Source organism: Aspergillus viridinutans (genome assembly GCF_018404265.1).
Source record: "Aspergillus viridinutans IFM 47045 DNA, scaffold_2, whole genome shotgun sequence".
NCBI lineage: Eukaryota > Fungi > Ascomycota > Eurotiomycetes > Eurotiales > Aspergillaceae > Aspergillus > Aspergillus viridinutans.
In genome coordinates, this window is record NW_025091218.1 from 3032158 (window position 1) to 3057968 (window position 25811).

Sequence of the window (25811 nt, forward strand, 5' to 3'; positions counted from 1 at the left end):
GTATTGTGTTCTATGTTACTAGCTTGTCTCAGCGGTGTGACACTTTTTGCTGAGAGATTTATTGCCTTGCGTCAGCCATGAGTCCAGCACAGTGGATTCAATTCGCCAGGATATCTATCTTAGGATCTGGTCATTGGCCTACAATAATTACCACACCGAATGTCTCCACCGTTGTGCAGGTAAGGAAGCCAACGGCCGAAAATGGTGGAAGAGAGAAGAAGAGGAAGGAGCGATGTGGATGAGAGCGAACACATCAATCCACCCATAATGATCCATTGAGTACTCGGTGGATTCGAGTATGAGTACTCCGTAGGTCTTGTTTGGTATTTGCTACAGTGCTTAGTTGCATCTGTGCGATGAATGACGCGATTCAGAGATTGGAAATTTTGTGGGACTGTGGGTTATCATTATTGTTGCTAATGCCAGGCTGTCTCAGTTTCCTAAGATGTGGGACTATCTAGTATCTACATTGTCAATATTAGTTTTGATTCAAGCTCTGACAAACTGACACTTGACGATCATAAGATATGACAGGTGAACGTGCTCTTCTACGTGAGAGTGATTGTTAGACTGATGCTATGACCGACTTCTGACTCGCCGAGTATCTAGGCAAGCCAAAATGAGACATGACTAGGAACATATGTGATCTAGACACCTACAGTGGGCAAACTGCATCCATCAATGATCCATCCTCTTGCAGGTGCGACACAGACACACATGTCGTAGGTTTCAATGCAGACTCCTGTCTGCCTGATATTTGAATCTATCCGAGGTCTACTATCTCAACAAGAGAATAGAAGATACCGAATAGAGCTCATAATAATAGGTATTGATACCCTCAAACTCGGTTAAATCTTCGATACTCGGCATGTTTTCAGATGCGATCTCGCTTACAGTTACAGGAACCGCAACGTGTTACTTTCTAGGAGTGATAATAATCATGACACTAGTGGATAGTCCCCTGTCAGACGGAAGAGCGCATCCAATAGTTACATAGGTGGCTGGAGTCTGGGGTATGTAAGGTAGTCCTAACCTGCACTGTCCTCGGTACACTACATGGTTGGTTACTTTTCCCTTCTGACCACACAACTTGACAAGGATACTCGCATTTCATTAAACATTCTGTCCGGATTCCAGAATCCAAGAGGTTTCATTAGGATAGTCACAACAACAATCAGTCCCTTGGAACATAACTGTGTGGTACGTACCGCAATTCGTTCTATCATTCCGTTACCCCATCAAGGCATCAACTAGTGAGAGTGAACCGTTATCTTCTGGAGCTGGGGCCTTCCAGACGAATCACATCCATGGATAGCTACCTTATATGTTCTGGCATTTAGACAAATGCAAGAACGCGTTGACGTCTTCGGTACGGAGTACCATATTGACATTTGACACGTCCATGGAGGGTTCCTTCTACCCCTGTCTCTATCGCATGATGAATGGCTCTGCTACATCGATCTCAAATGTCTGGCTCGATCTTTCGCACTTGCTATCTACCTTCCTTACCTAGGTATCTCTGCGTCCTAAATTAACTCTTTGGGGCTTACGCCATAAACCTGCACCCAATCGGCCGCTAATGGTTTGACCGTAAATACTAAAATAGTTGCATGAGTAGTGCAGCACTAAAGCGCCTTAAGAGTAGCCCACACTGTGAATGGCCGAAATGCCCACTTTATTTTGTGCCTGTCCCGTCTGTCACTAACTCCTCTCCAGTCTTGTCCACACTGCTCGGAATTTCTCACAGAATTGGACTCACCAACCATAAAAGTCAATAATAAAAAAATTGGCCAATCACAGATGCCCTCATGCCTCTTGGGGTTACCTTAATGTAAAGTCTCTCGAAGTGAACCAGTCTCAGCCTAAGTGAGTCCAACAGTAGTCAAGACAGTCCATAATCCGCCGCATCCCAGTTCAACGGAGGTTGCTAGATCGTTCTGTGCTTGGATCATGAGAGCGTTGACGTCCCATGGAGGCGCAGCACTGGCTTCCTTATATTAATTATTTACAACAGAACGCTCGATATTACTTTCGTACTTGAGAATTTCAAGACTCGAGCAATTGAAAATTATTCAAAGGTTGGTTGTCTGACCACCACAAGTGACAAGCAGACTACCTGTACGTGAGTAGATTTCCCCTCCCAATGTCAGGTACAGGTATTATTGTACTCGTATAATTCTGCATGTGTGGCCTCAGGCACCATGTTACCGAGTTCTGCTGGCGCCCCTAGATTAGGCAGGTGTCATCTGTTGCCCTGCTCTGGTCAATTGTTACATGTGCTTCGCTCCCTTGTTTGGAGCTCATCTAGGTACGGAACATGGGGAAATCCGAAACAATGTTTCCGCAGGCCTAACAATGAGCTTTGTTGCTTGTCGAGTCCATTATTATGGCTTTGCTTTCATGTTGGATGTTTGTTACCCAGACTCAGAGTACTTACGAAGTACCTAATTACGGAGTATTGCTTGTTTCGTTCATCGTCTCCTCCTTCTCAAATCACTCCTTGAGGCTTGTCGATCTCCCAGACTTTGGCCGGATGTCACTCGTCTGCCTCTTTCATTTCCCGTTTTCTCTACGAGGTGGGCCTCGTTCTTCTCGAAACCCACCCCCCAAATAAAAGCAAACAAAAAAGCCAAAAACTCCACCGGGTCGCGCGATACCTCAGAGGAAGATACAATGCGTACTCTGTGAAAGTATGGGATTACGTCAAGAACAGTGTAGATACTCCATAGCAGCATCGCCGGCCGACATCAATGGTTCTAGATATGTAGGTACTTGGTGCACTGTAGTATATCCCTGCAGACTACGGAGTACTCTGAGACCTCACGTATATTTGTAGCCTCCTTGATGTGTATTGTACGGATTAGTAGACTGGCCAGCCTTCGGCCCCTTGATGCAGGCTCCCACTCTGCAGACTGGCTCGCCGCCTCTTCTTTTGTGCCATGGTTCGTCTGTCTCCTGGCATATTTTTCCCTTCCACGATTTTGTCTCCTTCACGGAAATGGATTCTACAAAGCCTCAAAAAGATCATCGGACACATCAACCGCTTTGAGAAGCCGTTCAATATCCAAATCGCGATGCGATCAGCACACACGGGACAAGCCGCCCAGACCTGCCAGCTATAGAACTTCGGACGCGTCTGTAGAGTGACCTTGTATGTTGACATTGTGCCCCATTATTGGCCATGATCCTGAAGGATGCTCCCGAGTTCCTGGACTGGAAGGAAATGACTTCAGTTCCAGAAATGTCGGGACCTTGACGGAGGCAATCCCTTATCAGACTGCTGATCTGAACAGAAAACAGGTGGGATCTTCCCTCATCCCATGGTAATTTCCTAGATGGAACTCCAAATCTAGCTATTGGACTCCCACACAGACTGACCTGGCGGACACTCGCTGTCTTGAGTTGTCCTTGCATCGACACTGCTGTGACAAGGAGGATAATGCGATTTCCCTTGAGATCGGTTGAGCCAATATCCTGTATATCTGGTTGGAGGAGGCACCACCAATAACCAACTACCTATTTCTAGCTAGGTAGGTCCAGGAATAGGGCAACGAACCGTAGGTAGTTGGAGGTAGCTGCACAGAGTAATGCGGATATCCATGCATGGAGGTATTGCTGCTGTATGTATCCGTACTCTAAATGTGTCAGGTACTCTGTAAGGTAGGTGTCACCCATGGATAGATCTGTAATTATACTGAGGTGTGAGGCTGTCAATGAACTATAACAGTGTACGGAGTAGAGAGTACTCCGTACATGGACTAGATCTGAACCAAGCTAACCAGCTAAGGTAGCTGCAGGGGAATTATCTATTTTTTTGGGGGGCGAAGGGAAGGGGAGGAACGGGGGGCTTTTTGGATTTTGCTTTTTATCCTCCAGGTGGGCTCCCCCCTCGTGCCGTTCTTTCCCATTTTCGCTCTTCCTTCTGGAAATTCAAGTTCCCGCTAGCTGATGGTTTTGCTTTTTCTTCCTGCTGTTTATTTTAATTTTTTTTTTTTTTTTTTTTTTTTCCCTAACCCCTTTCCTTTCTACTGTAGGTTTTCAACGGTAAGAACGTGGGCAGTTGGCTTATCGTCATTTATCCAGTCTTTGTATCAAAAGCAAAATAGGAGTCAAGTTAAGCCAGCCTCCTCCGTAAGAAGCAGGGAAGCTAGGTACCTTACAGCGGGTGGTAACTGCGAAGTACGTCCCTAATTCGAGGTATCTAGCCACCTCTTATGCTATCTACTAAACGATCGTGATAACAATAATAAATAATAAATTGATAAATACATATATATATATAATAAATCACAGTCTAAACTCCTTATTTTTTAGTGTTCTTGTCCACCGTGAAATCTCCCCGGACTCCAGCCTGTGTAGTCTACGGAGTCGGAGTATCGTCAAATGGACTCGATCGTTTAATCTAATCCTTTCTCTTTCCCCCCCCCCCAACTGGACCCAAGGGACTCTATTTTACATTATTGTTTACGCTTTACACTTGCTTCGGTTAGGGTACTAGGTAAGTTAGGTACTTTAGTGCTTGTAACTACCACTCCGTACTAGCCCACCTGGTCATAGTAGGAGTGTTCGCGTCCGTTACGTTTCTTATGATCGTCACCATCATCTTCGTCTCTGATACTCCGTTTTACTGTCCGTGTTGATTCCATCTTATTTGTTTATGGAGTATCTACGGAGTGTCTAGATGGCAAGTAGTGTTGTTATATGATCTTTACTGCTACTATTTTTTACTTGCCGTTCTGGACCCTCAAATCTGAGATTTTTTAGTCCATCGTTCTCCATCTCTTACTCCACCATCACTCATTATTATTCCAATTCGGTTGGGTCTTCTTTTTTGTGGGCTGAAAGCCATCCTTGTCCTCCGACGCAACATAACCTCCATACACTGCTCCTCTTGATGATTGATCAGTGAACCGCTCATTTGGCCACAATCTTTCTCATTCTGTCATTCATTCACTCAAAGCTGCTTGCTCTGTTTGCTGCTCTTTAGTCCAATTCTTGTTGCAAGATCCCCCTTTATACTTCGTGTTAGAGTTCCATGCCACTCACTTGTCTCCTGAACCCGATACATTTCTAAAACACAAGGGGCAACAATCACCGTTTCCCTCCCCCCCTCTCTCTCTCCCTCCAGTCTCGCACGAGTCAATGGCTCGCTTGGAGTCCCTGGTCTCCCAACAAAGATCTGCTTTATATGCTCTGGTCGATCTTGAATCTCGCTCACTTTAAGGGGAATTGATCCCTTTCCAAGGTCAACGACGGAACGGCATCTTCCCGCCTGAATGCTTGTTTGATGAACTGCCTGGCTTTGCATTCACACTCTATTGATCGCAACCATCGTCTCGTTGCAATCCACCTGCACAAAAGGTCGTCTTGTTATCGGGATCCATCTATCTCACTATTCCACCATGCTTGCAAAGCAAGAAGAGGCGGACCTCTCAGACCGACCATCCACCAGAGCTTCCAATGATCCTCCGGACTATACGGCCCACATCCGTTCGAGATCAACCGCTCATGCTCACAGTCCCAAACGCCTCTCGGTCTTCAGTGGTCGATCCAGGAGCAATACCTCAACCTCCACCACATCGTCCCGCCGCTCGCCCGCTTCCTCTATGACCTCTGCTGAGGCTGCTTCATTGCCCTACTCCAATGAAGACCGAGCCAGCTCCTCAGCAGGTATTCGGTCAGACAGGCATGAGAGGCACGAGAGCATGACCAAATCGCTCTTTTCACGGGGAAGCCGTATTCTGCGTCGTCAGGGAAGCAAGTTCAATATCGCCGCCACTCTTGACGAGGAGGATGAAGTAGAGCGCGAGAAGTCCCGTTTCGAGGTCTCAGAGATCTTCAGTCGCCACCACAAGACGCGACAAAATAGTGCCCGTAAGTCTCAAACCCCCGCCCAGGGTAATATTGGCTAGAGTGAAAGAGACTTCAAATTGACTCCCTCGGTAACATTGGTATACAGATGAACATTTGAAGAGCCTCATTTCCAATCCCTTTGATTTCCACCATCTGACTCATACGAGTCCGTCCCAATTTCAGGCACTTGATAAAGCCAGAGAAAATGACATCGTCACCGAATTTTCCGCCATCCGTGCCTCTCAGAGACCGATGACGGGACTCAAGGGCATCCGGGCAGACGATCTCCATTTTCAAGGCTTCTCTTCAGAAGATCTCACAAATGGCGGAGCAGCTATCGCAGAGCACCGAACGTCTCCAACTCCGACAAGCCCACCAGCTTCTCCAAGCGTTTCATTGTCAATCAGTCCGAAACAGCAAGATCATAGGGCCAGAAGAGAATCGCGCGTCTTTGAGAACTTCTCTCGACCTGTCCCAAGATATCCCAGGGCCGGCTCCACCACTCCGCCACCGAGCACGATTTCCCCTCAACTGACAGCTTCGCCAGACTTGTCTGAGCCCGCACCACGCGCCATTGATGAGATTCTGGGCTTGTCCTCTCAGCCCACATACCCTGAGCACGTGTATGGCAATACAGACGACGTGGAACAGTGCTCTTCTCTGCCCCAGTTTAGAGTTGAAGGAATATTTCCGTTTCAACCAGAACATGTTGTCACCACCGACGCGAACAGCGAAAGAATAGACGCTGAGACCTCCGTCTCCCTTCCTAACCTCAAGCCTGTGTTGGAAGAAGTACCGGAGGGACAGGGCATCACTCACTGGCATGATAGCCCCGAGGCGAATGCCGACATAGCAATGCCTCCATCTTCATCTCAGATAGACCCGTCAGCCGAGGTGCCAATCCCGTCTGTTCAGCGTCGCAAGTCTCGACTATCCATCTGCGTTGCTGAGGAGCTCTCCAGAAAGTTTTCCGAGGCACTCGGGTCTCCTACTCTTCCACAGTATCGTCTGTTCCAGGATGCCGGCGACCAAGCGGTTGGAGGGCCAATTCGCAGGCGGTCGTCCGCTCGCCGCAAACCCGCTTATGAAACCATCTATGAGTCTTGGGATGCTGACATAGATTATTGCTACGAGCATGCGGCGGAGTCAACGTTTGACTTTGACTGGTCAGGTAATTCGCTGGAGGAGGCTCGTGCGGCAGATAACCATGATGATCCCAGAGCAGCTTGTGCAGGGCCAGCAAACGAAGGCAAGGACGTCGAGCTTCTTCGCCCTATACGCCTCAGCACGTCGCGTTTACCCAGCCGGGAGTTGGATCCCAGCCCAGCCCGTTCGTTACACACCTCCCAAGTAGCTGTGGCCCCGTCCAGCGCAGAGTACGAGAGCGAAATCGTCTCTACCGGCGGAGATTATTTCCAGCCCGTCAATTCATCAATCTTCCCCTCTGCTATCGGAAAACAGATGACGCATGACACCCTGTACGAGGAGTACTTGGCGGCTGATGCGGAATCTGACCGGCATTTCTCCTTTTGCTCACAGGGACTAATTCACACTATGGACCATCCGGTGTCTCCCCGAAGCAGCTTTTCTCCCATCAGCAAGTGCAACTCACAGGAGAGTCTGATACTTTCCCGTGCCGCATCGATTGTGCGCAAACATCGTTCCTCTGTCTCGACGGGCAGCGTCCCAGAGCTGGTGCATAGCCTGGCGAGCAGCCGGGAACTGCCATCCATGGAGCACTTGCCCTCCACAGAGCAGTCGGGTTATACAGCGCCATCGTCGGTAGGCCGTACAGAAGTTTCTTGCCACCACCGGCAGACCAAAAGTCTGGCACGAGAGATTGAGACGCAGATCATGTCGCGAGCTGAAAATAACTCCAGCCCCGGGCCTGCGGACCCGGCGCGGACAAGCGGTTCGGTTCACGATAGAGCCAAATCAACATCTGAGGTAGAGGCCCCACGGATCGTCAGGACTACTAGGAGTAATGCTTCAGCACGACTTCCTCCAATCTCGGTGAACAGCCCCAATCGAAGAAAAGGCAGAACATCATACTCCCTTTTCCCTACCCCTGCAGCGAATTGAAACTGTTGCAGGCAATTCGCTATCCGCGCCTTTTGCTCCAAAAGCATAGATCGACCTTAACAGAAGCTTGCTGTCACTTCGCTCTCTTGTTTCATCCATTCAATCTTTTGTGCTTTCTTTTACTCCTTTCAAACCGACCAATCGCTCCATAGACCACTTCCACGACTTGACGATTCTCTTTTTCTTGTTGCTAGCATCCTGCTGTGGGTTAATCCTTCATATATCTTGAATTTTGTTGATTATCTGCATACCTTCGTTCAACCTTGCACACTCGGTGTTCTCTGCGTCGGTGATTTAGATTCGATTTGCATTTCTCAGCGGCTGTTTTTGGGGGGGGGGGAAACGAAGAGATGTCTGTTGGGTGTTTATCTGGCATGGACGGTTTGGAAAATGCGGTGGATGGGATAGGGTACTTTGCAAGGCAGATCACGTTCATTCCTGCCTTCTGATTTTTCTTTTTGTTTTCTTTTCCTTGTTGTGATCTTCTGGTTGGAATTTCTTTTGCCCCGTTGACGTCTCTTGTTGAATCTTGGACACAGGTCTGTACACATAGAGAGGCATGGATCGGCCCGATTTCGTGTTTTAATTTTGGCGAGAAGCGAAAGACGAATGAATTCTCAATATTATCAGCAATGCTGGCGGGTACGTCTGATTGTTCTGTACAGGAAAGTTGCTCTCCGTTGAAGATATCGGATAGGCAACTGTACTCCGTAGCTGGTAAACTAAACTATCGGTCCAGATAACGTGACGTCGTTGTCCGCCAGGCGCCACTTCCGCGGTCCTTATCAACCTCACAGAGTCCAGACTCGCTCAACCCTCCACTCTTCCTCGAGAGAAAGGCAGAAAGAAACCCAGGAAGAAAGGAAGAGGGGAAGGAAGGCAGGAAGGACGCACAAGGAAATCATGTGGTCACTGATTATCAGCATGCGGCTCTCATTTGGACAATCACTCATCTGAACAGGCTCTTTTTCGTGACTTTCCGTCCTGGCAGCCCACCCTTCGAAGTCGTTCAATATGGCCTCCACTCCATCGCAGGCGTTGACCAAACGTCAAAATGAACAAAGTCTTATGCCCCCTCCTCCTCCACCGAAGCGGATCAAACGGCCAGCCACGGTTCTGGACGAAGATGTCTACACGAATGCCTTATCGGAGATTATTGCTCGTGACTACTTTCCCGGACTGCTGGAGGAGCAAGTGAAGCAGGAGTACCTAGACGCACTGGAATCGAAGAACAAAGAGTGGATTGCGAGTTCGAAAAAGAAACTCACGGATTTGTTGAAGACTCCCGGCAGAGCTCGCAGCGTTCCCCGGCTCCATGGTACAGAACGACCCGACGACACCCCGACCGGCTGGCAAGGTGATACGCCGAGGTCGGTGATCTCAACGACGACTACTACAATGCCTGAGACCGCTCCAAAAGATATCCCAGATATCACCAATCTGGGGCTCATGGCTTTTCAGGCCAAATACACCAGCGAGGACAACGAGTCGTTCAATAAACTGCTGGACAAGCAGAATGCCAAGCGCCAGGAGAAGTATGCCTGGCTCTGGAGTGGAAACAAGATTCCTACAGCTCGGCAGATTGCCCATCGACAACGGGAAGCGAAACGCATCGCAGCACAGGGGGGCAGTACTGAGCGACAGCTAGCGATCAAGACGGATTTGGACGCCCGGCCCGCAAAACCGGATACGTGGAAGTCCAGGCCGGAGAACTCGCTCATGTTCATGCCGTCTTCGATAGAGGATACACACGAGACGATTTCACAAAAAGCTGAAGCGGTTTCGCGCGCGGGGCCTAAGCGAGTGGTGCACGAGAATACCAGGCTGCCGGAGCCAAGTGTTCGGCACGGTTCTTCTGCGGCTGAGGGCAACGACGTCCCTCCCTCGCCATCGATATCTGCCATCAAAGATGCCATTGCTGGCCGGCCCCGACTCACCGAATCCGAAGCGGGATACGCGGGGGGGGAGACGCCACGGGTTAACGGATATGCTTTTGTCGACGAGGACGAGCCCGAACCGGACTACGACCATGCTGCCGCGGAAACCTCAGAGTCCACATCCTTGTCAGGTGATGATCTTCGCCTGCTCGGTGCGAGCGACTCTACTCCCAACCCGTTCTCGATCAGGGAGAACCGCAAACGCGAAGATCTGCACCACCGCATAGTCGACCGGGTAGCAAGAACGAAACGCGCCGAGAAGGCGGCGCGCGAGGTTAGAACGCCCATAACGCCGCGTTTCGCGAGCAGCCCTCGGTTGGATTTTGGGCTACGTACCCCTGCGGTTGCTGCATCCAGCGGACAGGGCAAGGCTCTGACCCCTGCGGCGCAGAAACTACTGCAACGGGTTGGAAGCACCCCTCGACCGGCAGCAAGCTCCTCGAGTCTGAGGAATATGTGGACCCCGACTCCCAGGAGAGCTAAATGATTGGTGACCTTTTCCTACGAGCCGGCAAGATCTGTCGTATCTCTTCCCTTGGGCCATTACGTTTATGGTTGATAGATTTTTCTCCGGATGATTGGGATGTTCGGCGTTGCTGGTGGGTTGCATTGCGAGGCGGGTATTCAGTTATTCTAAATTTCACAGGGCATTCTCTTGATCATGATATAACAAGGTCACACTCCCCGAAAGGTTGATATGCACTCATGCGGACGGGGCGATGTTCCATTGCAAACATGTCACGGTTTGTACCAATTTCCTTGGTAGCTAAAGTTGGTAGCTAAAGTCCATGGAATTATGTAGAAAATGCAATTCAACCAGCTATGCAATGGTAAACTTTCAACAACAGATAGCAAACAATAGATCAAAAGCCAGGGAGGGTATCATCGAAACCAATTATTCTGCACCGCGATTCGCTCCAATGGGAAGAATCCTTGGAAAAAGAATGCATCTAAGCGTCCACCCTGAGAGCCCAGAAAGATAACCAGAAGCTCCCCGTTGCAAGTAAAAGCCAACCCAGAGGCTCGCGGAGGGTCCGTCCAGCGTTCAAGTCATACGCTGCCCCCGGATAGCTGCAGGTGATCTCGCTGCTCGAACCACGCTGGCCGTAGGCAGAATTGAGCCGCTTACCCTGGGGACAACTGAACTTAAGGGCGGCGGGACAGCGCTTCACCAAGCTGTAGCAGATGTCCTGGCACGGCAAGAGCTCCTTGTAAGGGCCCGGGCGGATCTGATCGTCTATCATGGGATTGCGCGACTTGTTCTGCGCAGGATCCCTGTGCCTGGGGTCGGTGGGACTGAGAGTACTGCCGTTGATGAATTGCTGGCCCGCGTTTCGGACCTGGAGAAACAAACCGTTGCTCGAGAAGTCAGCGCAACGGGGGATAGTCACCGCACAAAGCCATTGCTTGTAAGCATCCGCACAGTCGTTGCAACCCACAGCCAAAGAGAAGCTGGTTTCGTTGGTCGTGTTGCATTGGATCTGATCCAGGGAATAGGAAAAGTTTTTGTATAGAGACTCGGCATATTTGTCATATTTCGAACCAAGTTGTACGATCCCAAGATCAGGGTTTGATGGGACTGCGTACGCAACTTCGGAGCAGAATGTCAGGTTGAAAAGGACGGCACAATTGTCATCTGGTCCAGGTCAGCACCTTCGTTCGATACAAAAGAGAAACCCGGGCTGCTGGCTTGCTCACCTGACTTGGTTGCAAAGTACATAGGTTTCCAGACCCTCCCTCCTCCGCCAACGATCCCATTCCCTGAGTTGGTAGAGTTTCCATCCATTGCGAGAATTCCAGAGTAATTGGAAGTCCGGTTGAGACCAGTGATGTAGAACTGCTCCTTAGGTTTCTTGCCCAGACCACGGTTCGTCATACCACCTTCAACCCCGTGGTCACCTTTTCCAATCTGGGCTAACCGCTCAAGAGCACAGTATGACCGTTGAAGACCTGAGATTGCCGTATCATTCACATTATGAGCAAACATTGTGAACGGCGGTGTGAGATTCATCCACTGCTGATAATTCTCGCTCCCCTCTTCTGAAAGGGTCAAATTGTCTGTTGTCAAGAGTGCAGCATGGATGTCCGAGTCAACAAAGTGTAAAAATGGCTCGTCCACAATGCTGTGAAAGTAAGCGTCGATTGAGGCAGCAATCTCATACGTGTAGCTCCCCGAGTACGCCGTCGAATTCTGCACTGCGATCCCTATGAAAACGTCCCCATCTGCCTGCACAGAAGCTCCCACATAGCCATCATCGGCCGTGAACACGTTCTGCTTTGAGCTATCTTGTCCCGGGCCCGGTTTTTGGAGTGACTCTGAGGTAGAAACGTATAAATTCAATTCCGGTAATGATGGGACAGAGTCAGGAATAGTGCCATTGGTATTGTTGATCTCGGGCTTTGAGCACATCGTCAGAGAAAGATATACGGAGGTCGAGCGCTTCACGATGTCTCCATCGCGCTTCCGAGGTTCGTCCGAACTGACAGTTTGCTCGCTTGTTCCGTCAACAGAAATACTCTCGGGGAGCCCGGATGTGGAGTTAGATTTCTTGCCGTTCACGGACTCCTTGGGAAAATACCACCATTGTGTCTCTCCAAGCTTGATATCGCTGGTCTTGAACTGATTGTTCCCTAGAGACGATACGCCAGGTGGAATCCTGCGAACAAGGTCGAGACCTCGAGTCTCTCCATTTTCGCTCACGGTATCCTGAACCTCAAGTCCACTGTATGATCCATGGGGGAATGTGAATTGTTGTGCGATGTCGTTTAGAATTACATTCGTGTCGTTGCTGGAGATCACAAGGGCGGAATCCGAGGGCGGATCAAGAGCAAGGCACGGCTTGACGAGAAAGACAGGGGCGTATAATATTAAGGCGCCGAAATATGCAGCTGAAAGGTAATGCATAGATGAAAAATCAGTCCGCATGGATAGTTGCATCAATGGGCTGAGCTCCGAAGAACGATATCCACCTCAGGCTCGAAAATTACAGAATCAACCAGAGATAAGGCAGCAGCTTTTCTCTCATGGCGGGATACCTGCGAGAAGCAATGCTATGAAAACATTCGCGGGAAAGTTCGTCGCGAGAGTTGTCGAAGCAAGAGAAACCAGCTCGCTCTCAATAGATTCTGATCTACGAAGTAGACAAGCGGTATTCCTCACTTCGAAGGGGGCTGCGCCACAAAAACGGCACAGCCACTCCTCTACTTCTTCAATCGCAAGTCTCCACATGATCCTATCATCTCCTGTCATGCAAAGACCAACGTGCGCAGTTGGATGGTACTTTTAATTACAGTAGTAGATATTAACGACTAGTTCAAGGAAAGACAGGTAGTCCAATGCATTATAAGCGAAAACCGTGCCGTATATACTTTGTTATTATAGGACACATAAACGGCAACAAAAACTATACACGCTGCTCTAAACGAGCTTGTAATACCGAGCAGCTATACCACTGAGGACAATAACAGCACCAATGACCCCCACGATGCCGAAGAACCATCCCAGGCCTTCCTCCCCTTCACCAGGAACTCGGACATTCATTCCGAACAGACCACAGATCAGATTCATCGGGACCAACATGGTGGCAATCAGCGTCACCTTGCTCAGGACTTTATTGACATGATTGCCCAGCACCAGGTTAGTGACATTGAGCTGCGCAAGATAGTTGGTATGTGAGCGGCTGAGCATCTTCTCGAAGTGGGCCAAATTTGACATCATGGTCACCACGTGATCTTGGATGTCACCTAAGTAAAGGCCAATGTCCCCACGCGGGGTGACGGAGTACTGCTCGTTGCAACGCTTGGAGAAACCACGAATGACATCTGCTTTGCCACCTAGAAGGCGCATCAAGCTCATAACCTTCTTACGAAGGCCACCGATCCGTGGTAAGAAGGATTCAAAATCGTCGACGCGGGCGATGAAAACGAGGTCCTCAATTGCCTCGGATTCGATCTCAATCTCTCGGATGACAGGCCCAAAACTATCAACGATGTCGTCACTGTGCCGACGTTAGAACAGATGGTCTCATTGGGGAATCATGCCCTTGCGACTTACATCATGGCATAACAGATCCAATCACTACTGAGGGACACATAATCACGGAGCTTCCCAATTCTTTTCCTGACATTTGCCGCGTGTGGATTCTCGGTGAATGAGAATGAGAGGACACCATCGCGGAAAACAACCATGTAGAAGTTGACGGGCTCCATGAAGCGTTCGTCTGTCTTGTCGAGCTGATAGAATGTCCGGAAGCAGACAAAGTAATATTGCTTGAAAAGCTCAACCTTTTCACGGGCTTCTTGAGTCAAGATATCTTCTGTAGTCAGTGGATGGATGGAAAAAGCACGCGAGAGTGCGGCAACTTCCTCCTCCGTCGGATTGAGTACGTCCAACCACCACACACCTCCCTCCGGGCCAAGTTGAAAGAGATCCCTGAAAGTATCGCCAGGAAGCACAAGGTCCCCTAGCTCCGCCGCATGCACAGTGCTCTGGGACTCGGATGAGAAAAACCCGAAGCGGGTCGGCTCGTTCTCATTCTGAAGCTTTTCCACTATGTCCTTTCCATCCACAACGTTCGCATAGACCTTATCGGTTGTCTTCAAATCCGGGTCCATGAGGTCCGAAGAAGAGCGATCAGCACTCTTCTCGCGTTCAACATCAGACTTCCGAACCCCTGGTCGCAGATCATAGAAAACGCGAGGTCCCCGACTTTGAGAGCTTAGACTCTGCTTACGCCGAGTAGTCGAGGGCTTCATTTGCCGGCTCAGAGCCACAAATTCCTCCAATTCCTCGTAGTCGATCACCGGGATCCTGCCAGGTTGCTCATAAGTCGGCACGCAAGTCTCGTCACTTGGTTCTAACTGGATATCGCCTGGTTGCGGTCTAATAGCACTCGCGTTACTAAAGGTCGGACGGCGGGGATGAGTACCGCCGGACACTGTGCGCTGCAGAATGGCCTCAAGATCTGGAGCCGCATGGCTCTCCAGCGTATTCGCACGCTCACGGCGGCGGGGGTCTGCGAAGGCTTCAACCGAATTCGGAGGCGATGATGACCTAGCTGAGGGAGATGATTCTCGTGACATATTCGCAAGTTCCTGGTGGGTTCGGCTCCACGTACGGCCATGGCGGAAATTACCGGTTGGGTCAACGGAGAAACGACGGCCCAGGGTATTAACATCTTTGCCTGATCGATCATCATCTAGTATAGCTTGCTCGAAATCCCGGGAAAGCGACCCCGCTTCCCGAAGCGCATCTTGAATTGAGAGCAAATCGGGACGCTGAGGCGTCTCTTGAGGGTAGGCATGCTGAGCAGTGTTTTGCCGACTCAGAGAAATATCAGCGGTGGCTTCAATCCGAGGTGGGGAATCGAGTTGAAATCGATGATCATCTAATTCGGGAACTGGCGTGCTGAACCGAGTCAGGCACATGTACTTCTCGGACTTTGGTGATTCAGACATTGTTGCTGGTTCGACGTCGTCGCAAGTACAGTTATTAAGAGTTGATCAACCGATAACGTTAGGAAAAGCGCAGGTGCGAGGGCTTTGTGAGTGTGACTGATTCGTTTCTTGACGCCCAACCGAGGAAAGACGACAGACTATGAAGGCACTCCGGAAAATAGTGTTCCTCCATCCATTAGCCAGACCCCTTTAGAGGGCCCGGCATTACCGATGCACCTGTTCGTGCCAAAATTGAAAGTTTGCTATGTAAGCCTAGTTAAGGGGGTCTGGTGTCGCCCCCGCAGAAGACCCTGAACTTGGGGCCCAAAAGAGGGTGGAGGAAAGAGGTCCGGTTGCAGCGAGTCCCCGCCAACTTGACTGTGTAATGAGGATAGGAGCCTTGTCGCTCCAGAATTGCGATAACAGGGGGTGTTATGTCGACAAGTGGGCTCTTTAAAGAGGTTTGTCGAGATACACCGCAGATCCTTTTGTCGATGACGTTAATGTAATAAGAATCCCGCTGGAACAAGAGAGAAATATAGCTCGCGAGTCAACAAAAAGCCAACCAAGAACAGAGAACTAGCAATCGAGTCAAAGCTACAGGTAGATGTGAAGATCAAAAAGAGAAGATGATGCAAGAATTTTCAAACCCAGCGACGGGTTGATGAGCAGAGAGGGGTGTGATGCGGAGGGCTTTTCCCAAGGGAATAAAAACTGATAAATTCAGGCCACACTATGCTGAACGGCTGAACCACCAATCTGCACACAGAGACAGGATCAAAGAATCCAATTGAATGAATAAATAGGATAATGTAATCCTATAAAGGCAAATAGTTGGAAAGGGTGTACACCCAGGTGGGTTGAAATGAGTAGTCCTCGAGGTGGAAGACAGGAAGACTGGACGATGGTTTTTAAGGAAAGGTAACCACACTAAAGTCACTGCTACAATAGGGTAAGGAGGGAGGAAAAAAGGGAAAAAAAAAAGAGAGAGAGAAAAAGAGGGGCAAAAAGCTGTGTACAGAGCCATAACGGGAACATTACAGCACATCCGTTGTAAAGGTAGGTAACTTACCTTAGGTATCCACTGGATCTAAGCTAGTTCAGTTGCCTAAGGAATAGTGCTAGATACTCAACACTAATTCTTTTTCTTTTTCATGAGAACTTCCAATTTTCTTCACCCATGATAATGATTAATTAAACGTCAGTAATAATAAAGCAAAATTCCTAGGAATAAGCAGTAGTTACTCTGTTCCTACAGCGATGTACCTCTCTGTGAAGACTACCTGTCAACCGCCTACCTTTTAGGGACATACTCCCGTCCCTACATGAAAATTCTATCATTAAGGTAGGAAAATTCTTCCATACAAGGATCTCTGAAGAATAACATCGATAGACTATGCCAAAATCAAGCAGTCAGAGGCAAATCTAGAATCACTGCTAAGTTGTACCAGTACACATGGAAATGTAGAATATTAATAGGAAAACTTAAGATATCTTTGACGCTTCTAATTAGATAATAAATTAATATGGTGGCGAGCAGCAGCCCATCTTATTCATTCTAGTATTATAACTGCAGTTAGTATAATTTCTAGATTTACGGTGTCATCATTATTAATTTATTTGTTGGGATGTACTATGCAGAATAAGGTACAGAGTAGTACTCCATACCTATATCTACAGTATATCACTATGATCATGTCATAGGGCTGATATATGAAAGATATCCCCTTAGCAGAAGCAATAAAACATTAATCACTAGTTTAGCCATCACTGTCGCTGCATTTCTGATATCCATCTAAAGGCGGTACTGTCTAGGTGAGGTAGATAAGTAAGGTATGGATTAGGGAAAATGACATACACCGTTATGCATAACATCACAATGAATAATAATCACTCCAACTCTATAGTCATGATTGTTATGAGTCTGCACTCTCATACTGAAAGGAAGTAACCAGCTTATAAGTGCCTTCTACTATTATCAGACTTTGTTTTTGCAGCCCAATGATGATAATACTGTAGGCCATAGAGAGGTACTAAGTAGCCTCCCATCCAGCCCCGACGTCGGCTGGTCTTTTTTTTCTTTTTTTCTGCGGTGTGTGCCAAGAACTGAAAGAGTCACTGCTTCACTACTTCTCAGTATCTACTACTACAGAGATACCAGCCAAATCGTTCATTTAATCCAATTATTTCCCCTTTCACGCTCCTGTCTTTCTTTCATGCGTTTCCAATCAGACTGTTGATCTGGCCATATTTGACGTCCCTGATACTGCGATGGCTGTCTCCTCCTTTATTATCAGAACGCCCTGTTCATCGGCCAATATCGGCCCTGGATTCGATGTCATCGGCCTAGCATTGTCGCTTCACCTCGAACTCCATGTCACCATTGATTCTTCCAAATCATCGTCCGAGCACCCTTTGAATTGTGTGATTACGTATGAGGATCAGAGCAAGAGTACTGAGAAGATTAGCCTGGACCCGGAGGTTAACCTGATCACCCGTGTAGCTCTGTACGTACTTAGATGCCATGACCAAAGGGCATTCCCGGTTGAGACCCGAGTCCATATTGTAAATCCCATTCCTCTGGGTCGAGGCCTTGGTTCGTCAGGCACAGCAGTGGTTGCTGGCGTGATGTTGGGAAATGAAGTAGGCCGTCTCGGGTTGAGCAAGGACAGGCTACTGGATTATTGCTTAATGATTGGTAGGTAAATCTGGCCTTTTTGCCCACATGGGTTGAATATGGCTTGAGTTGCACATCAGACATATCATATTTGACCTTGTTACTGATGGTTATCTTTCTTCTTTAGAGAGGCATCCGGACAATGTGGCTGCCTCACTCTTTGGAGGCTTCGTCGGTACCTATTTGAATGAGCTGAAACCCGAGGATGTAGCTCGCAAGGAAATCCCGCTCAGTGAAGTTCTCCCTGCCCCTGCCGGTGGCATTGATACTGGCAGGAGCCCCCCCGAGCCTCCTCTGGGCATCGGCCATTATCGAAAGTTCCAATGGGCCAAGGAAATCAAGGCCATCGCGATTATCCCAGACTTTGTGGTGCCCACTGCCAATGCACGAAACGTCCTACCTACCACGTACACCAGAGCAGACGTCGTAAGTCACACCCATCTCAACCATCCGCATGACGAATCGTTGGCGATGCGCTTCTCGTCGGTCTAATTCGCATTGTCTTCGCTAGGTTTTCAATTTGCAACGTGCTGCATTGCTTCCCGCAGCACTGGGCAGTTCTCCGCCAGACCCAGATATGATTTACCTGGCCATGCAGGACAAGGTCCATCAGCCGTACCGGAAGACACTTATTCCAGGTTTGACGGAGATTCTTCAGTCTATGAACCCATCTACCCAGCCGGGCCTGCTTGGAATTTGTCTATCAGGTGCGGGGCCTACCATTTTGGCTCTAGCCACCGACAGATTTGAAGAAATCGCAAGCCGCATTATGTCCCACTTTGCTTCCAACAACATCTCCTGCCAGTGGAAATTACTGGAGCCTGCCCAAGACGGCGCCACAGTACAACATTGAGGCTTGGATGCTCAAGATATCTACGACAAAAGTAGCAAGAGAGGAGTCTACTAGACAACTGGTGGCATATTTCTCTTTGAGATGTTCCATGGTTTGCCATGTATATTATTTTCGAGTCTGTTGGTGTCAAAGCTGGGCTGAGTTTCTGCCCTTGTGCGGCGTCGATCGACTCATTACATGCGTCATGGGCCGGCCAATATCCGAGCCCGGGAGGGTATACCTACCCCAGCTCAGGTCTCATCACAAAATGAGAATATAGTACTTTCAAAATTGGTTGTCGAGAACTCTGCCTTGGCATCTACAAGTGATTTGATGTAAAAAAAATGACAGCAGAATATAACTGACCATATACCTATCTAACCCCTCTCGGACGTTACCGCCTTATCTGTACCTATTCAAAGGCGGTCAGGCAAACCCCAGGCGGGCCAGCTTGATCGCTCCGACTTGCGGGCGATCAACAACTCTACCTTACCGTTATTGGAGCTTCATCCCCAGCCAGAAAACCGATATTGACTATTGGACAACCAGATAATAGTTGTTACTCGCAATTATCTTCGTTATGGATGATATCCTTGCGCCCATACAGGATGCTTTCGAAGGCCAGATTGTTTGTTGCCTCCTGGACGCACTCGTTTCTAATTGGTCTTGTTTAGCCACTGGGGTTAGAAGCTAACCTGGCAACTTGACGGTGACTTAGGATTTCCACGGCCAGCGCATCGCCGAGCTGCTTTCTACAGCTCTTTTGATCATTTCAGGAGTAAGTACAGATTCAAGATCAATATAACTGCTCTCCCCTTACATCCCCATGTTCACATATGTTCGTTTACTTACAAGCTCTCCTCATTCCTAAAGGTCGCTGCTTTTCTCATCGGATACATTTACGAAGATATACATTTAACGCTCTGGACTGGTTTGGCGGGTACATTAGTGACGGCATTGGCTGTTATCCCTCCTTGGCCTATGTACAACAAGCATCCTGAGAAATGGCTTGTTCCCACGACAGGGAGTGCGGGCGGCCCAGGCATCATGGTTGACGGTGTCAAAGTTGCATAATCTCCTAATAATCTCCTTGACCGACCAATTGAGTACCACATGAAACCAATCTTATCTTTGCGATCGTGATGAGTTTGGATGTGCGCATCAAAGCCTCTGGCCAAGCAACGTTCGATGAAAAACTATGAACGCCATCCAACCCGGTTTGCTCTTCGCCATCAAACCGTCCTTTCCCTTGTCAATTGAAATCCCAGACGATCGATAAAGTCCGTATTCTAGGTTATGCGAGATCAAAAGGAGCAATCACAAACTGAGGCTTGCGTAAATCCCCGTATCTTTAATCTACCTGCCGTACTTCTGGAATTCCCAGTCTCGGTTATCCAACGGACAAACTTGTCGGGTTTTGAGCCAGCGAGATATGCAGTGGAAGTGGAATGCATGCTGAGAGGCAAAACGTTTGTTAGCCCTAGATGAAGCAAAGCAGTCGCTAAAGCGAAACCTACGTTGCAAATTCCCCAGGCTACTGTGCACTCCTCAGTTGTTGATGAACCTTGATTCGCCTGACACTCAATACCTGTGCGAAGCAGATGAGTATCCATCAAACAAAAATAAAGGTGTGAAAGACATACATAAATCCATAATGTGATTGCGGCAGATAGCACAGTTGTCGACGACGATATCCCAGGCCCACAAAGCGACGGCATTCCACTGCGTCAATTGTGTATTAGACCAACCTTTTCTCAGAAATGACAAGTATGCATCGATTCAGCCGTACCTTTTTGACCTCGAACTTCTTCTTGCTGTCACTAGCCCCTTCCGAGCCCTTCGACACGCCTTTGCCCTTGGCTGAGGCCCCGGCGGCTGCCTCCTTCATCTCCACATCCGCCATCTTGATGTATCTTCCTTACCCTAGCTACCTGGAGAGACGTTCCAGGAGATGCCAAGGCTCACTGCAGTTTTGTGAAAGGCTTAAAGGAGGGGCCAATAGTCTCGAATTACGTAGTTGGGAGTGACGGCAGGGTATTATCGGATGTTGCGGTGAAGACTAGGTACTGACGTAAGTTTTCTGGTGATATACTAGGAGTATAGAACTGATAAGAGGTCCTCAAAGGAGTTGGGCACATACCACTTGCTGTAGTACGAGAAAGAGAAGACCCGATCTTGCACACTCGCGCCTGTGTTGATAAGAGATGGAGCAGCTATAGATGAAACTGCCTGTTTGATTGTGTTTGCAAGAACCAAACTGAGGCCGAAGTGGCGTAGAGTCTACTCCATAACCTGACCACACTTAATGTTTGCTTGGGCACTGTTAGTCATCGTAGATCCCCACTTAGTTCCTTGACTCTCCCCAGCCGACTTCTTCCCGCCCTTCCCAAGGTTCGTTTCGTTCACTTTGCCAGTTTACTCCAACTTCAAATGTCTACAGCTACAAACATGCGTCTCTAGCCTGTCTCCATTCTCTCCTTGCGTTCACCTATCTAGATCTAGCGCCTGCTCAAGTGCTTCGACCTGTCACTTCCATTGCAACTCTCCAAACTCGCTCGACTGATAGACCATCCTTCTTTACTTTGGGCTCAGCTTGCCCTCTTTTCCTTGACTGGACAGCTTTGGCCATTGTATTCCTCTGGACGTTCTGCAATCAATTTCGTCATCTCTTGCTGTATTTTTCTAGCGTTGAAGTATCTGGTATCGGCTGCTGGGCAGTATCACGGTGACTCGGCTTTGTCCGCCATTGCTGTTATTCTTATCCGTGACCTCGCTGTTTATTGATCAGTTCCCCTTCAAGTTTTTCCACGAATCTCCAAAGGCTGCCTATTTATTAAGCCATCTAGTCGCAATGTCAAGTACAACTCCTACTCCTCCGACGCCCAAGGGATCTCGGGGCAACCGGCGCAATCCGAAGAAAACAACAACCCCTTCTAACCAGAAGGTGGCTTTGCTCACTACCCCTCCGTCATCGCCACCGAGGAACTCGAGTCCTGGAGAAACGGTTACCGATACATCTATTAATCTTCATAATCCTTCTAAGAGAAAGAATCCACGCTCAAACAGAAAGCCACGCGACGCCCCTAAACCCTCACCAGCGAAAAACAACGGACACCGACACACATCCTCGCATCCGGCCAGCAGTACTCCCCAAGTCAAAGACAGCCCTCATTATGCGGGCCCGACATTCCATGCGTCGCCTGCTCCTTCAGCGCTCCCAATTCCGAGCTTTTTCTCGAAGTCTGTACCGGAATCGGACCCCGTACAAGAGATCGACGGGGACCATCTCGAAGCTGGTCTCGACCTGGACACTACACCGTCAAAGCCGCGGCCACGTTTTCAACCTCAGTCGGAAAAGTCACAGACCACGCCTCTCGACTTCTTATTCAAAGCTGCTGTTGAAGCCAGAAACTCTCAGCCTCAGCGGAGTCCCGATGCCAATATTGGTACTCAGTCTCCGCAAACGGATTCTAAAGTTCAACATCACCAGATACCCAATGGTAAAAACGGAGCCCCCGCGGGTATTTTCCCTTTAGAGATGGAAAATTCAGGCCTACGGAACTCTCAAATTGGGCCTTCTTTCGCCACGTCCTACAAAGATCGCATGAACGCGTTGCGATCTTCAAGCTCGCCCTCTTCTCCGACACCGGAGCTCCACGAGGAGGAACGAAGAGCGAAGACTGAAGCTCTCAAGGATCTGTTGCTGAATCCACGACCCCAGAGGTCCTCAACCGCGTCTATTCTAAACCATAATCAAGCCATTGGTCACACTACGCGACCAAATCTCAGCCCTAAGGTACCTCATTACGCGACTCCCATGAGGACTAGTTCGGGTCCGCCAGCGACCCTTTTTAGGGACATGCCACCTGAACAGAACCGGTCATCTTTCGAGAGTGGGCTACAATCGCCTTTCTATTATTCCAGCTGTGTCCAACAACCTCAGAGTTCGAGAATGAAGACAGGAATCTTTCAACCGAATCCAATGAATCCGATAAGCGCCTCAGGTGGGGCAAGCTCTTCGCCGTTTGAGACCTATGGCTCATCGAACCTCTCTCAACCCCATGCGCAGCAACCAGCCTGTTACGTTCCACCACATCACCAGTCCCTCAAGTCTGGTGCAATACCGGCGGACACCTCCGCTCCTCCTCTTGATACAAAGAAGATGGAAGATGATTTGAGGAGAATTCTGAAGCTCGATGCCAATCCCAGCTTTCCTTCAAATGGTATTCAGAGCTCATTCGCTTGACGTGAAGTTTGGCACGGGCCTCTCTGTTAGATGTTGGATTTGGCGCACGGGTTTAAGACGATACGATTGCACGATGAACCCGGGAGAAGACTTTCTTTGTTTTCATGTTTGATTGATTGAACGCATGATGAATGATATTGATTCTAGCGGGGACTGTAGCGTGCCTTTGCGTCCTGCGTTCTATTTGGTTCTTACTATTGCTTGTTTTGTTCCCTCCTTTTCTCAGTCTTCTTTCTTGTTTTTGTTCTCTTTTCAATGCCTTAAGTTCCGCTGATGTCCTTTCTCGTTATGGGATCTAATGGAGTTATCTCTGCAATTTTTTTTTTTTTTTTTTTGGTAGCAGCTATTGCTCTCTTGAATGGCAGGATTTATGTGTCCTTTCGTGCGGCGTCTATATACCCTCTTTTGCATCGAACCCGGAGTCCGGTTGCCTTTGAGAGTTTTTGAGGTACCTTGCTTGGGACTGTCTATCTCTTCCCTGAATTTCATGAATTCGTTTGCCCTTTGGTCTCTAACGTGTGTAGCTGGCGCCATGAAGTCTCTCAGTCTCATCTTTGTTCGCTTGCCCTTCCGATCTACGACTTCTTCGCTTTACTTCTGTCATTTCCAGTTAGACTAGCTGTGAGAAGCTTATGCGTTTGCTTTGAGGTCGAATCTAGAATGGCAGATTTGTGGAGTCACAAATCGGTTATTTGACTAGGCCATCATGATTTCTACCTCATATTCTGTTTTGTGTGTTCTCGGTCCTTGGGCTTTAAGCTTGATGGCTTCGAGACTCTTCTGCCATGTCGGTCACTAAACGCAGTTTTCGCGAAGAAATTCAATCTTTGTCTTGGAGATGCATGCTCAGTCATGCACATCCTTCTCAGCATCCGCTCTGACCCTGTGGCTTGTGATTCTGGTGGCCATTATTTGTATGTATAGAGCAGACTTACCGCTAATACAGCACTACATAGTAGTTACAGGAGTACTTTAAAAAAGAGGGGATCCAGAATCAAGTCAATGAGGGTTATATCGTCTACAATGCCCGCTACGTACTCTTAAGAGGTGTAATTGTGTAGCTACCTAACTTGTCTAGACGCTCGGTGTAATCCGCTTGTAACAGTAATACGCAGTAAATACATCATAAGAATAAGGTACCTAACCTAAGTACACCTATTGTGAGGTTGGCTGGGTCCAGAACCTGTATGGAAGCCCCCGTAGAAGGTCCATACCGTAGGTACCCTCCATACCTAAGGTAGAGTGTGCCATTCGTTCCCCGCCCTGGTGGTTACCTAATAATAGATGCCACTGGTGAGTTTCATGGGTCCACTGGCTTGGTATTTTATTCGCTGTCTTGTGAAGACGACGGGATAGATTCGTGTTGATAGACAGATCTTACGACTCCAAGGTATGGTGAATACTCAATATCCTACTAGATAGGTAGTAGGGAATGTTTGAAACTTCAAAGGGACAATCAAGTGTCCGAGTCAGCCGCCCGGGGAACCAGAGATTATAGAGAGGCAAATATGAAGTGATGAGCAGCTATCTACGCTCTTCACATTTAAAATTGCCTGTCGATGATTATTTCGCTAAAACGCCACCGGCTTAAGGAACGGTTCCCTGTAACTCAGGTTAGGCTTACCATGAACCAAGAGATCCAGGTCTTAACTCTTAAGACAGTTCACGTCCTATTTCCTACGCCATTTCCAGCCGGCCTAGATAACCACAAGATCCCGATATTTATCGCCGCAATTGTGTGAGTGTTGAGTTTACTAACTGTTCTATTAGCGGAAGGCGTTGGGAGTAGGAGAATGCAGATCCATCCAGAATGGTGTCGGTCGATGTTTTCGGCTGTTTGTTGCCAGTGGCATATGGATTATCTAGATTATGTCTGTCAGTCCTGCGCATAGTGCGTACCTAACCAACCTTTAATTCTCTATGAACCTATCATTCTACTCCCTATACTAGTAGTTAACCATTAGTTATGTATATGGGTCGGTCAACTCTACCTAAAAGGAAATGAGAGTTTCCACAGTCCCACGGGCGTCCAAATATCCGCTCGCATGAACGCGCTAAACCTGGGTCCTAGGGAGGGATTAAAGAGCAGAAAAGTAGACATCCAAGAGACGAAGAAGCGTTGAAAACAGCGGAAAACTGAAGGATGCGTACTCACCGCGGCGTTTCTCCGTACAACCATAATTATAGAGACATTGGGAGACTAAATATTGCCTATCTCCTAGCGATAATAATATCCACATATCTCCTGTTCAGATCGTTAAAATCGCTACCTCTGTTATTGGTCTTTGAAAATAACTGTTGGCGCATGGGCTCGTCTGCTTCTGGGTGAAGGATTCCTACCGCTTTCTGCGTTCTGGCTTGTCTTCAATTGTCCAAGTCCATAAAAGGTCGATTGACTACTAATCATCGGCATCACCTCTTTTCGTCTGGAATCCATATACTTCCTTCTGCTTCCTCCTTCTTGTTGATATCCCTTCTCCTTATCATCCGCACAGCCCATACCACCCCATACTTCCCATCCTATCTGTCCCTATTTCATCAGGAAAGTTAGAGGATCAAGCGCCTTCTACCGCATCCCCTCCGCTTCCCCTTGCTCGAGGGGGGAAAACGTCCTTGGTCGTTTCGCCCTTTCTTCTCTGTCTTCTCCGTCCCAAATCACCTCTCTCCTATCTCTGGCCTCCAGCGTCAGTAATCAAATGACCCACATTCGGTACACTTGAGTATCCCAAACTTTCTAGATTTTGTTCG

The 25811-nt window shown here is 48.5% G+C and overlaps 8 protein-coding genes across 8 annotated transcripts; 5 read left to right on the top strand and 3 right to left on the bottom strand.

Annotated features, from left to right (window-relative positions):
* Window positions 1–5402: 5402 nt before the first annotated feature.
* On the top strand, window positions 5403–7935 carry Aspvir_004562 (uncharacterized protein; the record flags this gene model as incomplete). Its single annotated transcript, XM_043267786.1, has 2 exons — window positions 5403–5874; window positions 5960–7935. 2 exons carry the CDS (start codon window positions 5403–5405, stop codon window positions 7933–7935), a joined length of 2448 nt encoding a protein of 815 aa, XP_043123721.1.
* Window positions 7936–8949: 1014 nt separating this feature from the next.
* Window positions 8950–10359, top strand: Aspvir_004563 (splicing factor ESS-2 family protein; the record flags this gene model as incomplete). The annotated part of the gene is made up of 1 exon (XM_043267787.1): window positions 8950–10359. One exon carries the CDS (start codon window positions 8950–8952, stop codon window positions 10357–10359), a length of 1410 nt encoding a protein of 469 aa, XP_043123722.1.
* Window positions 10360–10822: 463 nt separating this feature from the next.
* On the bottom strand, window positions 10823–12810 carry Aspvir_004564 (MID1 family protein; the record flags this gene model as incomplete). The annotated part of the gene is made up of 2 exons (XM_043267788.1): window positions 10823–11508; window positions 11571–12810. The coding sequence occupies 2 exons, from the start codon at window positions 12808–12810 to the stop codon at window positions 10823–10825; spliced, it is 1926 nt and encodes a 641-aa protein (XP_043123723.1).
* A 480-nt stretch (window positions 12811–13290) lies between these two features.
* Aspvir_004565 (magnesium transporter CorA family protein) lies at window positions 13291–15329 on the bottom strand (the record flags this gene model as incomplete). Its single annotated transcript, XM_043267789.1, has 2 exons — window positions 13291–13870; window positions 13927–15329. 2 exons carry the CDS (start codon window positions 15327–15329, stop codon window positions 13291–13293), a joined length of 1983 nt encoding a protein of 660 aa, XP_043123724.1.
* Window positions 15330–17579: 2250 nt separating this feature from the next.
* Window positions 17580–18838, top strand: Aspvir_004566 (homoserine kinase; the record flags this gene model as incomplete). The annotated part of the gene is made up of 3 exons (XM_043267790.1): window positions 17580–18006; window positions 18113–18411; window positions 18497–18838. 3 exons carry the CDS (start codon window positions 17580–17582, stop codon window positions 18836–18838), a joined length of 1068 nt encoding a protein of 355 aa, XP_043123725.1.
* A 559-nt stretch (window positions 18839–19397) lies between these two features.
* Aspvir_004567 (signal peptidase complex subunit 1) lies at window positions 19398–19891 on the top strand (the record flags this gene model as incomplete). The annotated part of the gene is made up of 3 exons (XM_043267791.1): window positions 19398–19445; window positions 19536–19595; window positions 19691–19891. The coding sequence occupies 3 exons, from the start codon at window positions 19398–19400 to the stop codon at window positions 19889–19891; spliced, it is 309 nt and encodes a 102-aa protein (XP_043123726.1).
* Window positions 19892–20173: 282 nt separating this feature from the next.
* Window positions 20174–20720, bottom strand: Aspvir_004568 (SCF ubiquitin ligase complex subunit HRT1; the record flags this gene model as incomplete). Its single annotated transcript, XM_043267792.1, has 4 exons — window positions 20174–20272; window positions 20335–20405; window positions 20461–20539; window positions 20607–20720. 4 exons carry the CDS (start codon window positions 20718–20720, stop codon window positions 20174–20176), a joined length of 363 nt encoding a protein of 120 aa, XP_043123727.1.
* A 948-nt stretch (window positions 20721–21668) lies between these two features.
* On the top strand, window positions 21669–23063 carry Aspvir_004569 (proline-rich nuclear receptor coactivator motif-containing protein; the record flags this gene model as incomplete). The annotated part of the gene is made up of 1 exon (XM_043267793.1): window positions 21669–23063. The coding sequence occupies one exon, from the start codon at window positions 21669–21671 to the stop codon at window positions 23061–23063; it is 1395 nt and encodes a 464-aa protein (XP_043123728.1).
* Window positions 23064–25811: the final 2748 nt, after the last annotated feature.